The sequence below is a fragment of the Mastigoproctus giganteus genome, chromosome 4, assembly GCF_048544385.1.
Source record: "Mastigoproctus giganteus isolate SK-2022 chromosome 4, ASM4854438v1, whole genome shotgun sequence".
Classification (NCBI taxonomy): domain Eukaryota; kingdom Metazoa; phylum Arthropoda; class Arachnida; order Uropygi; family Thelyphonidae; genus Mastigoproctus; species Mastigoproctus giganteus.
The window spans coordinates 40557679-40573691 of NC_143578.1; the positions used below are offsets into that span (position 1 = coordinate 40557679).

General features: G+C 39.1%; 1 protein-coding gene across 1 annotated transcript in view; it reads right to left on the minus strand.

Annotated features, from left to right (window-relative positions):
- The window catches only part of UQCR-C2 (Ubiquinol-cytochrome c reductase core protein 2), a 91771-nt gene that overhangs the window by 36031 nt on the left and 39727 nt on the right, over positions 1–16013 (minus strand). Inside the window, exon 8 of the mRNA XM_090371493.1 lies at positions 14294–14447. Within this exon, the coding sequence (XP_090227619.1) occupies positions 14294–14447 (154 nt within the window). The remainder of the gene's footprint in view (positions 1–14293; positions 14448–16013) is intronic.

Genomic DNA, 16013 nt, shown 5'->3' on the forward strand with positions numbered 1-16013 from the left:
ATCACTTGGAGCACTTTCACTTCCTCTTTGCAACTTGACTTTCTCCAGTCCAACTTTCCTAACAGTGAGGTAATTTTGCTTGGTGATTTTAATGTTCACAATTGCAGCTGGCTTCTGTTTTCTAGTCATACCGACCCAGCTGGTCGAGATGCTCAGGCTTTTGCAATTACTAATGACCTTGCACAGATTGTTCATTTACCTACAAGAATACTGGACAATCCTAATCATACAGCCAACACCCTTGATTTTTTCTCACAAATAACTCTTCTAAGTACATAGTCAAAGTGAGTGGTCCTTTAGGTACCTCAGATCACGCCGACCGGGCTAGCCGAGTGGGTAAAGTACCTGCCCGGCAACCTAAAGGTCGCGGGTTCGATTCCCGCCTCGGGCTTGGATCAAAGTACTGCAAAAAAAACCTTGGGAGGTGCAATATGGCCACAGAAGCCGATGCGCCAACAACTACCAAATCAAAAATCAAAATCAAACCTCAGATCACAACTTGATGATTGTCTCTTCTCCAATGGAGCCTTTTTCTGATGGCTATTCCCAACTTTGTATTGTTTGGCATTACAAGAATGAAAAATGGGATGACCTGCGAGACTTCTTTTCTTCTTTTCCTTGGTCGGATTACTGTTTCAAAACTTCTGATGTCAACGTTTGCTCAGATTGTGTCAGTGAAATTATTCTTGTAGGAATGGAAACCTTTATTCCACACTCCACTTTAAAATCTCATCCTCTATCTAAAACTTGGTTTTCCAATAAATGTGCTAAGGCTGTGCAAGAGAAGAACATTGCACATAGTAATTGGCTTATTTCCAATTCTTCAGTTTCATTTTCTGCCTACACCAAAGCTTGCAATAATTGTAAAGCAGTCATTAATCAGTGCAAACTAGATTTTGAACAGGCTAAGAGTAGAAAACTTGCTTCTTGCCCTAATGGTAGCCGAGCATTCTGTTCTCTTGCCAAAGCTATTGGCCGCAACTTTTGCCCATCTCTGCTCTAACCTCTGTCAAAACCAGATGGTTCTGTTTACGTGGTTCAAGAATGCGATACAAGAATGCTAAATGGGATTTCTTTTCTTCTTTTCCTTGGTTGGATTACTGTTTCAAAACTTCTGATGTCAAAGTTTGCTCAGATCGTGTCAGTGAAATTATTCTTGTAGGAATGGAAATCTTTATTCCACACTCCACTTTCTCTGCTCCCACCTCTGTCAAAACCAGATGGTTCTGTTGTCACTTCAGCCAAGGATAAAGCGAACCTGCTAGTATCCCATTTTCCTTCCAACTCATGTATTAATGAACTTGGTAAAACACCTCCCACCATTCCCAACATGCTCCATTCAATGCCTTCTGTGGTCTTCCATCAAAAGATGTCAGGATTTTGATGAATCTCGATGCTAAGAAAGCTCCAGGTCCTGATGGTATTTTTCCACTTGTTCTCAAAACCTGTGCTCCTGAACTTACTCCTGTTCTTTGCTGCCTTTTTTCACTTTCTTATTCCAAAGGTGTTTTTCCTTCTGCTTGGAAATTTGCTCATATCCAACCAGTTCCTAAAAATTGTGACAAGTCCCTCCCATCCAATTATCATCCCATTGCAATTACTTCTACTCTTTCTAAAGTAATGGAGAAATCAATTAACTGCCAATTCTTAAACTACCTAGAAACCTTCCATCTGATCAATCGTCAGTATGGATTCCGTCAGTGTCGATCCACTGGTGATATTCTGACTTATGTTACCCATATATGGACAAATTCAATGGAAAAGTTTGGTGAAACACAAGCAGTTGCTCTCGACATCTCAAAGGCTTTCGATCGTGTTTGGCATAAAGGTCTTCTAAACAAGCTTCCATCTTATGGTTTGCCAACTGTATTTTGTAACTGGTTATCCAGTTTTCTCTCTGATCGCTCACTGAGGGTAATGGTAGATGGCTCTCTGTCTTCTAACTTCTCCACTAATGCTGGTGTTCCCCAAGGTTCAGTTCTTTCCCTCACTCTTTTCCTCTTGTACATTAATGACCTTCTTCCAATGACTGGAAATCCTATCCATAGTTTTGCCGATGATAACACATTGCATTTCACTTTCCATTTTGAGAAACTTTTCCCTGCTCAATCAGCTTCAACTTCTCGAATATCTGCTACCAATTCCTTAAATACCGATCTCCAGATAATTCTCCAGTGGGGCAAAGACAACTTAGTTGATTTCAATCCTTCTAAAATTCAGTCTTGTCTTATATCTCGTAAAAAGGATTCTTCTGCTCCTATGCTTATCTTTGATGATGCTCCGATTTCTAGGCAAGTTGATATATCTCTTTTGGGGATTACCTTGACTTCTAATCTCTCTTGGCACAAGCACATTACAAATATTGCTTCCTCTGCATCTAAAAAACTTGGTTTTCTCTTTCGTTCTTGGCGTTACTTTTCTTCCAAACAGCTGTTCACTCTGTACAAATCGCAAATCTGCCCTACCATGGAATATTGTTCCCACAACTGGGGTGGTGCCCCCAAAACCTCTCTCAGGCTTCTAGATTCCATTCAGAAGAGGGCAGTTAGGTTAATTAATGACTCCTCTCTAACAGAGTCTCTGCACTCTCTGTCTCATAGATGTACTGTTTTTGCTGCATGCCTTTTCTAGATACTTCCATGGGCACTGTTCTTTTGAACTGGCTTCTATAATTCCCACTCTCTCTCTTTCAAAACAGTCCAAACACTTGCTACCACCAGCCAACATCCATTTACTGTCCAACTTCAAACTCACAGAACCAACTTTTCATCTTCCTCATTTATTCATTCAACTGCTGTTTTCTGGAACAGCCTTCCGTCACACGTATTTCCTGAAAATTACAATCTACAGAAGTTCAGGTCTAATGTCAACAAATATCTTCTTTCGTCTTCTCAACCTCCAACCCAAGCACGGTACTAAGTACTATAGGTTCTAATACCTCTCGTGTATGGAGTTTTCATTAAAAAAAAAAAAAAAAAAAGGAAAAGAGTGACTACACAGCAAAAATGATGGTAGAATTTCCCCCACGATCACCATGATCTAAACCCTGGCTGAGCTCAAAAGCTATATTTATTGGAGAGTCTATGGAAGAAGAGGCCTCCGTAGCCGAGTGGTCAGGATTGGGAGTGCAGTAGGCTGGGGTTCAAGCCACTGACTGCTAAATACGGTCGATCTGCCAACCATCACAGGACCAGCGTGGCAGATTATGGTCCATTTCCCTCAACATGAATCATTGAGGAGGCTTCCATCCTGCAGTGGATTGATAATGGCTGCAGTTTACGTTTTTTTTTTTTTACCTACGGAAGGAAACGTACATCTGCAAATAAGATCTGCATCTTCGACTAAAAGTTTGCAACGAATTTATTCCAAATTGTTAATACATGTTTAATCAAAAATTAATAATGTGCTATAAGTATTGGGCAGAATAAATTTGTAAACTTCTTATTCATATTTATAGCTTTTCCACATAGTTATTACCCAAGCAGCTATCGGTTTCCTTGCCAGTTATAGCAATATGGTGTGTTCTAGTCAGTTGAGTGGTTTCGCAAAAACATGAGGCTTGCCAGCCTTTAAGAAGTTCTACTAAGGTTATCATCTGGAATGTATTCTGCAAGTTCAAAAAACATATAGATAAACCACATAATGAGATATTAACTTTTGATGCAGATTTAACTGGTGAAGACTGAACTTCAACAGTAAAGATTATGCCTGTACTGCTTGGAAAGAAGCAACCATCAAAGACTGGAACCCAGGCAAAAAAGCAAAGGTATGATGATTTTACACTGACAGCTTTTTGGATAAAATGTGCACTAATCTCTCTTCTGGAATGAAATTCCCAAGGCAAAAAAGCTAATGACAGTTATAAATGAGAATGACAAGTTACTAAATATTTGAAAATGTACAGTATGAAATGATTGGGATTCAAAATTTGTAAACAGAAATGGCTGTCAATGTTGCTCGACCAAGATAATATTCTACAGCGGCATTAATGCTATTTAAGAGATATTCACCATTATTGTTCTGAAGGTAGGCCAATTTATTATACTGATGAAACCTGGATAAATTATAGACATACAAATGAAAAGGTTTGGCAAGACACCACCATAAAATCTGGTAAACAGCATTTTTGAGTGACTTATCTATTGATTTGAAAGCTTCTTTTGGGAAAGGCTCAAGGCTAATAATTACACATGCTGGTAATTATAAAGGTTTTGTCTCAAATGCATGTCATATTTTGTGTCAAAAGATCTGTAGGTGATTACCATGGAGAAGTGAATGGCCCACATTATGAAGATTAGTTTGTCAACAAACTATTGGCAAACATTGAGCCAAACAGCATTATCATTTTAGATAATGCTCCATACTATAGTGTTCATAGGTAAAATATCCCAAAGATGTCTACCAAAAAATCAGACATTCAAACCTGGCTGACAGAAAAACAGATTCCATGGAATTCTGATATGTTGAAGGTCAAATTATAACTTTTTGTTTCTGACATTTGCAGCAGATACAATTTTTATTATTGATAATATAGCCCTTCAGCATGAACATAAAGTGCTTCATCTGCCTCCATACCATTGCAACCCAATAGTAGTAGATGAAGCATTTTAAGTTCATGTAATCAAAAATGTGTGGAGTCAAATCAAAGGATTTGTCACAAGTGAAAATCACACTTTCAAGATCAAAATAAAATAGCTTACCACAGAAGGAACAATCGTGTCACAGCTGCACAGTGAGCAAACTACATCCAGCATGTAATAAAAGAGGAAAACAATATGTGGGAATTAGATGGGTTGGCAGAGAGTGCTGTTGAATGCTTGGAATTTTCTACTGGAGAATCCAACACTTCTGATTACTCAGATGATAATCTTACTGGAATTGCACCCTTATGAACATTAAAAATGGCTCTTTTAAGAGCAAAAAAAAAAAAAAAGTTATTTCTCTAAGCAAAATAATATTACATATAACGTGAAATAACAGTTGCCAAACCTAACGTGTAACTTCCCCTCACTTTTATTACGTTATATTTCACTTAAACCAAAGCATCTGACTTAAATAAAGCATCCAATGAATATTGACAGGGAAACCAACGCATGTTCTGGTGGCTGACTGTATCATGAGTGAAGGTAGAGTGATACTTTCGTTGTTGGTGTGATAGTTTCTGTGATATGGCTACTGCCAGACTCTTCAATATATAGTTAGGTTTGCTGCAAGTTTAGAATACTGCAATTGTTGGAGAGATTTCTTCCAGCCTAGATGATCCTAAAGATACCATCCTTGGATGCCAAGCAAAGCATGATTACCTGTGATAAAAGGTACAGTTGCAAGATTGTGCAAATGACACAATCTTGATGATCACATATCCAGTGAATGGCTAGGGAAGCCCTCTGAACTTTGTAAAGTATTTGCTATATTTATTAATGTACAATAAGTATGTTATGCTTACAGAAAAATTTGCTTTACTTAACTATTGGAGACTGTCTGGTCGCATATTTTTATGCTCCTGTGCAATGAATAGTTTAAAGGGTTCATCTCAACATCTTGTCAAGTTTTTGGCATCCAGCAACTCAGTTTCTGGCGTGCTTGTTCCTGAGGCAAGTTGTTCCTACTAAATGATCAGGTAAACAACTTTATTTTCAATTTAAAAACTTGAATTGCATATCTTGTTTGTTCAGCCAAGCCCTTCATCGCATAATAGCCAGCAAAATGCTATCTAGTACAAGGTTATGCTGACCAGCATCTTAGAGATTACCATCATTAATCAGGTCAACCTGCAGGTGGTCTGTTTAAGTTGTCTCTCTGCAGTGGAGAACGACTATCCGCTGGGTACTTAAAAGAAGAGACAGTCGTGCTATACTAAAATTAACTGAATTAAGTGATTTTATTGCCTAGCAGTCGAACACTTTAGAAACTATATAGAACTTTCAGTAATTATACAAAATAAAAAAAAAAAAACTTGCAGAAGCCTTCTGCTACAACGGAAGTACTATTTAAACATCTGTTCGTTGCCAAGTTCCACCTATTTAACAATTATTAAGCCTGGTCGTGCAACCAAACAAACTTGCAATTGCTGCAGAAAATATATTATTTTTTTCTGATTTGTAATGGCCCCTGCAAAAGAACCCTGGGGGAGTGCTGTTCTGGAAGATCGATTCCAAAGATTAGCGCAACAGCTCAAGCTAGATACGTCTGCAGTCAGTGTGCAAAAGCAGCGTGCAAAGTCCGGGTAAAAACAATGCAGAGAGAGCACAACAAGTGACCTAATCTTTCTCACTCCTGCGGACTCGTCTGTCGATGAGTCACGATTAGGCAAAACCAATAAACCAGAAAGTGGCAAGAAGCAAGACATTGAGACTGCAAGAAACAGTGACCCTGCAGAGCTTCAAGAGCAACCACATACACCTTATGACAATGCTACAGCACTGGATCCAACACCCCCTGATAACCGGATCAAAACTTTCCGATGGGAGGACCTTATGACTGACTCCAGTAATCACATAACTACAGTCCTGAGAGGAAAGATAATTATCATCTGGTCAAAGGTGGAATACTTATTGCTGAATATGCACATCGAATGCAAGAAGGCTGCGGCCAAATTAGAGGCTTATATGTAGGTACAAGAAAACCAAATGTAACAGCGCCCTCGTTCGTATGCAGATGCACTGAGGACCGCTACCAAGCCAAGTAATGAGGCCTCTGGTCCGACAACCCCAAATTTAGTTATTCTAAAACCTATTGACAACCAAGAAATTAAGTCTAGCAAGGAAGTCAAGAATACAGTCGTCAATAAACTGAAGGAGCACTTTAAAACTACAAGAATTAAATCGATCAGGAAGACCTGAAATGTTGGGTTACTGATCGAAACTGAAACATCAAATAGAAGACATCATAAAAATTCTGTCATCTCGACACTTGGCCTTATTGCAGAACAACCGAAGAAAAAAGGCCCCTCAGTAGTCATATTTGATATCAGCAAGGATATCAAATATGACACCTATGCAAATCACCGAGGAACTATACTACCATAACCTGCAAGCGTCTCACCCTGACTCGACCCCAGAAGAGATTATTAAGCCAAAATTTCATAAAAAGTCTAAGTCAGATAATAATGTCAACTGGGTGGTGGAGTTAACCCCCCCTCCAGCTTGGAATACAATAAAAAATCAAGACAGAATATATATAGACTGGGGCAGTCATCATTTTAAAGAACAATTGGCTGTCCCAAAGTGTTTCAACTGCTGCTGGTTTAGTCACACCACACACACACCTGCACTCAGGCTGAGTCAACCTGTGGGCACTGTGCCCAGAAGGGACATCAGTATAAGGACTGTCCCAACAAAACCAGCGAGGCTGTCTGAGCAAATTGCAAAAGCTCAAAACTTCCTCATAATCACTCAATGAGACAACAGTTGTCCAGTTTATTTAAGTGCAAAGCGAGTACAACAGAGTAGAACCTATTAACAGTTCAACACCCAACAGATCAAATTCATCCAACTTAATGTGTAGTGGGCCAAGATAGTTCCAGACCAGCTAAAAGTAATTATAAATGAGGAAAATATCGACATCATGATCCTTCAAGAACCTTATACCCATGCCAAACAGGTGGGGAGTTACCCACTTGCATACAAAATAATCCAAGCAGATAATGAAACTCCCTGGGCGGCAATTGTAGTCAGGAACCCAGAACTCACCACCATCAAAATATCAAGTCTCTGCACATCCTGGGCAGTGTGCCTGCATGTCATAGGTCCCTTTGGAACCTTTTATGTGGTTTCTATATATAACACATATTCTACCAACAATAAACTATCTGGAAATCATAGTGGCCCTCTTTCCCAATGAGAAAATTATCGTGGGGGGCGGATGTAAACTGCTGCTCTCCTCCTTGGTTTGCGGGGTCTGATGATCATAGTGGCACCTGGAATGGGCAGCGAATGGAAGAGTTTATCTCCAATTCACAGCTTACCATATTAAATAGGTCACACAATTTGCCAACATTTTCATCCACTCTCTGGGAATCAAATATTGATATCACCCTAGCTAGCAGACAGATGGCTGGCTACATCTCTGGCTGGTGTGTCCAGGAGGCTTGGACCACCTCGGACAACCAGGCCATAGCCTTCCAAATGTCTAGAATCCAACCTATTGACAACCATTGAATCCCAAACTCACACTGAACAGATTTAAAATAGAAAATGCTAACTGGGACAACTTCATAGCAGCTCTGGACATCTCTGTCATGCAACTCCCAGCGGGGGACTGTAGCTTGCTGAATCCAGAAGTGCACCAGAGAACTGTCACCGGGGTCATTACAAACGCCTGTACCACAACCTTTAAACGAAAAAATCCGCTCCCCAGTGCTGTTCCCTGGTGGTCCCCAGAGTTACAGCACCTCTGCAGAGAGGTAAATAGTAAAAGGAAAGCTTTCCAAGGAGCAAAGAGATCATGGCCACAGCCAGAGGTGGAGGTCTTGAGACAACAATATAGAATAGCCAGGAACACCTATACACAGTGGTGGGATTCAGCCGGTTCAGCAGAACCGATACCTAATTTTTTGTTGAGTTCGGCAAACCGGTTGTTAAAATGGCACTTGTGATCAGGGTTCTCTCTAAGGTGGGCGGGCGCCTGGTATTCTATGTCATTTATTAATTCAGCATCGATAAAATGAAGAAAATGTATGTTCTGACTGATGTTTATCAATGGTATAAGCATAGTGCTTTGTTTATAAAAGTTTATGATATGACCACACATGAACAGAACCAGTAAAAATATTCAAATATATTGGCACATATCCACTCCTGCTCTATAATATATTAAAATAAAACATTTTTAAAATTTTTTGCAGTAGCCCTTTAAAGGATGAAAAGGCAACAGAGTTTGACAGATTTTTTTCAATAAGAAACCAAAATCAGAATTTGTTGTATTAGAATTTTGGCCTTGGATTCAGTTACATCACCAACAATTTTCATTGAACTAGTTGAATTGGAAAAACAAGACGCAGGGACAATATGTTCTCCAGTTATGGAAAGTTTAAATAATGTTGGGCTTACTAAGAACTACCTAGAAAAAAATTTAATAGGATTTTGCTCCGATGGTGCCAGCGTTATGCTTGGGAGAAAATCTGGAGGGGAGTTATTGAGCACTAGGATTGCAAAAAAGTTTCCAAACATAATAATATGGCACTGTTTAAATCATCGCCTCCATCTTGTTTTAGATGATTCGATAAAGGAAACAAAGCAAGTAAATCATTTTAAAATATTTATTGATAAGATATATACTATTTTTCATCAATCCAATAAGAACCAAATTGAACTTTCCAAAATATCCAAACAACTTGGAATTGAAATTATAAAGATTGGTAGAGTTTGGGGACCAAGATGGGCTGCCTGTAGTTTAAGGTCAACCCTAGCTGTGTGGCACACTACATCACTATTTTTATTCAAATAAAAAGTACTTAGGTATGGCTGCCCGTCTTGAAAATATATATTTTATAACTGATTTGGCATTGATGATTGATATTTTAAATGAAATTTCTCTTCTTTCAAATGCACTGCAAGCAAGAAATATAGACATAATAAAGGCTGAAAAACTTGTGATAAGATTTATTAAAGCATTTCAAATGCTTGGAAACGAAAAGGGTCCATACGAAAAAAAAGTTGATGAATTAATTACTTCAGAAACCTTCAAAAATATAAAATTTGTAGAAAATCATCGATTTGTCTCGGGCTTCCTCGAGAAAGACTTTTAGAAAACATCGTAACGAATTTGAAAAAAAAAAGACTAATGGATTGTGAACATTTAAAAGCAAGTTGTAGCCAATTTCAAGATAGGAATAAATTACAATTTCTCAATTTTTTGGAGCCAGAATACTGGAATATTGAAGAAGTACTAGTTCCATGGAAAGCAGCCGAAGAACAATTGCTCGTATTTAATGACATTTTTAATTACCAAATTGATATTAATGATTATCGAGATTTCTTGGAAAACGTTTTAAAAAATTCCCAGAATTATGCAATTCCTGAAAGTGTTCAAAGAGCTAAAAATATTGTCAGAACAATTGCTGTAAGTTCAGCAGAAGCGGAAAGGGGTTTTTCAAAGATGAACATAATATGTTCAGAGAAGAGAGGTCGCCTAACTGTTTCTAATATATCAAACACAATGACAATTAGTCTAATCGGCCTACCTCTAAAGAATGGGATCCTACTCCTACAGTGGTTAAGGATAAATCACTCAGCCGATGATGCTCGGATAAAAGCGAAGAAAATTGCAAGCGAGGACGCCAATCAAGAAGCAATATGGAAATATCTTAAATAACAGTTTTAGTTTTTTGTCAGGTATTATTTAATATTTTTTCATTAATATTTTAAAACTCTTTCTTATAACATAATCTAGTTTTGTAGACCTCTTTTATTGTTCTTATTTAAGTATTAACTGCATGAAATAATAAACTACCTTTCGGTATATAGTTTTTTTATACTTAGAACGGTCATTAGGGCAGCGAACCGGTTGTTAAATTATTTGAATCCCACCACTGCCTATACAGCTTTAATCCGCCAAAGGAAAAGGCATCTTGGGAGGATCTGGTGGCATCGACTGGGAATACCGACCCTTGGGGGGTTGTATATAAAATTATCACCAATAATCTCCCCAGGGGAGAAGTTCTGACAACCACTCTCACACCACAAGGCACAATAACCACTACCTGGGAGCAGTCAATTAATAATATACTGAATACCATTTTCCAGCCACCAATCTCTGACCTCACACTAATACAAGCCCAACTGTCTGCCTCCAGCGAGTATTACACCACACAGAAACCAAAGAGCCCTTCACCCTGGAGGAACTTCATCGAGCAGTATTGAAACTCAAGGACAGGAAATGCCCAGGTCCTGACCTTCTGGAGCCCGAGATTGTCAGAAGAGTAGCAGACTACAAGCCATACTTACTGCTGAACCTTTTCAACCACTGTCTGGAAAAAGGATCCTTTCCACTTGATTGGAAGACAGCTAATCTTCGAATTCTCCTCAAGAATCCGAATAAACCGCAACAGCCAACATCATACAGACCAATCGTCCTCCTAACTTTCTCAGCAAACTCTTTGAGAGACTCGTCTTCTTCAGAATTCACAGGTATTACAGAAACCTACAGGCCAACGACCAGTATAGATTTCATCAGGGGCGCTCGACAGTAGACGCACTAAATAACCTGATAACATCTGCTCAATCCACACCTGAAAAGTACTTCCTTGTAATTGCAGTCCACTTCGCCGGGGAGTTTGACTCACTTTGGTGGCCGAGCATCCTTGGCAAGCACAGATTCCTCAAAATCTCTACTACTGCACTGAAAGCTATCTATGTAACAGATCTGTCAGTGTAGAGACTCCATACTCCAGGGTGATCAGAAAGATCCACAGGGCTCGGTCCTAGGACCAACTTTCTGGAACATGGTCCTGGGGGAGTTCCTAAATCAAGATCTTGGGCATGTTAAGCCCCAAGCCTATGCAGACGATTTGATCCTTTCCGTGCCTGCCAGCTCAAGAGCCCAGCTTGAAATTTCTGCTAAGCACTCGGGCTCCTCCAGGAGTGGGCTACCCAGCACAATCTGACAATCTCAGCTGAGAAAACCTCCAGCATCCTCCTGAAAGGGAACCTAAACTCAATCAGACCACCGCAGATTAAGATCAATGCCACAACCATCAAGCACTGCACCCAGCTTAAGCACCTTGGTATAATTCTGGACTTAAAACTGTTCTTCCTCCCACACCTACAGTATATCCAAAAGAAGATAAGAAATTACACAGCAGGGGTCTGGTATCACCAGGCAACTACTGTCACAAATCAGAAGAAATTAGCCACCATTCAAAGAGCAATAATACTTACCATTGCCAGAGCCTGCTGCATGGTGAGCACTCCTGCTTTCCAAGTCCTTGCTGGAGTCCTCCCTCTAGACCTTGAAATAATTAGATGTGGCATGTTGTATCGTCTGCCCAAAAGAATCTCCACTACCACCATTGGATTCACCACCAACCCAGCAATCAATTGCAAGACAGAGAAAAGGTGCCTTCTCGCTCACCTGCAGCAGGCCTGGCAGGACGGATGGATGACATCCACTAAGGGAGCAATTACAAAGAAATTCATCCCTGAAGTAACGTTCACATTCCCAAACTGGTTTTCCCCTGGCCTGTACATAACGTACCTCCTAACAGGCCATGGGTCAATACAAGAAATATTAACGTCTCTGGGCATCACAGATGATCCATGCTGCCACTGTGGCACTGACGAATCTTGGCACCATATAATGTATGACTGTTCTGACTATGAAGACTTGAGATCTATTCTGATCACAAAATTATTAATTTGCCAAAGGACCAAGAACATATACTAATTCATACCCATGACAATTATAAATACTTCATCACTTTTGCACAGGATGTCTTCAACAGACGAAGAACATTAAGGAGCCTAAACCACTAAGACTAATAACTTGAGACAGATTCTGGGAACCCCTCTCCAGTAGCATCAACCGCCAACCTCATCAAAGCTCAATTGAACTGAAATTCATTTCCTTCATCCAAGTTCCATCGGGCTGATATCTGCAACTGAATCTGCAGCCAAGATCAACCGGGACCTGATCCCACTCAAGACTTCAAACCCAGACACTGGAGACACCAGCAGCTTTTCTGCCACAAGCCACATTGGCAATCAAACTGAGCACTCTAGCTTGGTTTACTTTTACTCTCCTCTCCGGCTGGGGGAAGGAGAATGGTTCCTGTCTCCCCCCCCCTGCCACCTCATTCTTCTGCCTGGTGAGGCACGGGCCTGCCTCCTTGACTTTCTGGGGTCGCCTTCTCTATCGTCCTCATACCTCTGTCTTTTCCTCCCAGCCTTCAGTCTCCCCTCTACTCTGTCTAACTCGCAGTGTACACCCCACACAATTTATCAATTAATAAAGTCCAAATTTAAACCATGCTTACATAAACCTCTCTTGGCCTTTTATATTCTAGTGTTAACCCTTTTTTTTATTTATTTATTTTTTTTTTTTCACATAGGCCCTTGCCACTGAAATCTTTGGAAACTAGGTGGCAGGCCTGCCAGAGTACAAAAAATCTACTGGGTACCTGACCTGCCTCCCCGGGGCCAAGTGCGGTAACGGTGGGTTCTAACAGGGGCCCAACGGCTAAATGGTCAGAAGAACAACGGTACACAACACTACACATCCGTCCACTCCTCACACACTTTTAAATCTCTGGCTTTCACAGGTTCTGTGCTACACAAACAGAGTACACAATGCGGAGATGGGGAAAACCCCTGGTGCCGTCACACAATTAGCACACTTTGCCCTTTACTTATCTATTGTAATTTGTACTTATATATAGCTTAAATATTTGTATCTATTGATTACCCTTAACAGTTAAAGAGAATGGGCCTGAGGCACTGGTTTCCATGGTTTAGAAGAAGAGAATACAGCATAGCCAGTGGAAGCAGTAACTAAAATAAATTTAATAAGTTTTATTATGACAAGAAGATTTCAGTTACTGTATTGATTTTACTGAACAAAAATTAATTTAATTAAATTTACTGGATTACGTTCATTGCACTTAGTCTTACAACTGTATTGTACCTTTTTAGTATTCATAACATATCACTTACCTATTTACTAACATCTGACTGCTAAAATCCCAAAATCCTTATGTTAGGATTTTGGGATTTTATGAATTATTTTGTGAATCCCTGGCTACTGGCCATGATGAGCATGGCCGACCGGGCTAGCCAGGTAGGTAAAGTGCCTGCCTGGCAACCAAAAGGTTGCAGGTTCGATTCCTGCCTCGGCTTGGATCACAGTAAAATGCAAAAACTTTGGGAGGTGCAATATGGCCATAGAAGCTGATGCGCCAACAACTAACAAAAAAAAACGATGAGCATGTTGCCAGAATTGTATTAATCCTGTAGTACACAACCAAGCAATAAAGATCTAAAATATTCAATATACCTACCAACCTCTTAAAATCCAATAATTATTCATAATGTAAACAGCATGTATGTATTATTGTATTTTTCTGCAGAAATTTTCCTGTGCATAATGACCTTAAAGGCATATAAGATAAAGCAGAGTAAGTTCCACAAATAAAAGGAGTATCTTGTTAGTGCTGGAAGACCCATAGTCTCAAAAATAATTGTTTCTATAAATGATCATAGTGCGAACAGCAAATCTGATGTACATCATATTTAAAAATACAAATTGTAAATGATAGCTCTTTATGCATGCATAGATGTATATGCACAAATATACATACCTCCTCCATATTTAGATTCCCCAGCAGATCCACTGTGACTATCTCCTAGTGTAATGTGTTTCTGGACACACTCTTCCAATAGTTCATGGTCAACTCCAGTGCCCACCACTGCTGTATTGAAACTAATAAAGTGTTTTCTCACATATTCCATGAGCTGAATGTAAATAAACGATAAGAAATGTATTTTATCATTTGAAGAGTCAATTTAACATTACTCTATGAATTTTGGAAAACCTAACACTAATAAATGGTTTGCAACTAGAGAAAGTGCAGATGACACTGACCTATTTAATAAGAATGAACAAAGTAAACTTTTGGTTCACTTCACTCTTTTGAATCAGGAGTCAATATTTCCCCTGCCTTGCATATCAAATTGAAATGAATCCTATTTCATTATAAAACAGCAACTTAAATGATATCTTTATCATCATATGTTCACATGCTACATTAACGAGTCAATTTAACATTACTCTATGAATTTTGGAAAACCTAATACTAATAAATGGTTTGCAACTAGAGAAAGTGCAGATGACACTGACCTATTTAATAAGAATGAACAAAGTAAACTTTTGGTTCACTTCACTCTTTTGAATCAGGAGTCAATATTTCCCCTGCCTTGCATATCAAATTGAAATCAATCCTATTTCATTATAAAACAGCAACTTAAATGATATCTTTATCATCATATGTTCACATGCCACATTAATCACCTATATACATAGCACAATCAAGAAGTTTCCAGACTGGCTGTACAGCAATAAAAGTCAATACACACAATGAAATTTGCTGTCTTCAAATAACAAGTTTAAACTGTCATCTAAAGGTATGTGGAAGTTAATCATTCACAACACATTTCATTCCTATGTATATCTGAAGTGCACTTATTTTATCATGATTTCTTATTGCAAAAAATGTTAAATTTGGAGAATCCTGAAAACATCAAATTTTGTCAATGCTTAGGGAAATCTGCTTCTGAAACATTGGAAGTGATGCATCAGGTTTACAAAGAAGGTTCTCTATCTCATACCACTATGTTTGACTGGCATAGATTCAAGAGGGTAGAAAAAGTTTAGCTAACAATGCTAGAAAATCTTTCACTGCTTTATATCTGAAAATTGTCAGATAACTCGTGCATTGGAACTACTGTATGGCTGTTGACACATGCAGAAGCATTAAGCATTTCACATTTCAGAAGTTGTCATGGAGATGATTTCAATACATGCCAAATGTCAATCTCATAACAGCATCTCAGAAGCCCATGGCAGATATAAGCTAGTCTGTAATCAGGTCACAAAGGAGGTTAGGCAGGCGAAGGCAGATTACGAGAAATCTTTGCCAAAAGATGCTAAGAAAAACAGCAAGGACTTCTTTACTTATATAAACTCTAAAAGGAAGGGGATGAATCTGATTGGTCCACTTGATATCGATGGTTCAACTGTTGATGATCCTGCTCAGATAGCAAACAAACTGAATGAGTATTTTGCATCTACATTCACACATGAAGAGTTATTAAGGTTTGAAAATGGCAGAAGGTTAGCAAATTGTAGCAGTGTGCTTAATGATTTTGTAATAACTGAGAGTAAAGTGGAGGAGAAATTGTTGAAGTTAAACATAAGAAAGGCACCTGGGGTGGATGGGATCTATCCAGTTATATTAAAGCAACTAAGCAAACCTTTAGCCATAATTATGAGAGCATCCTTGAACTCAGGGGAGGTCCCCA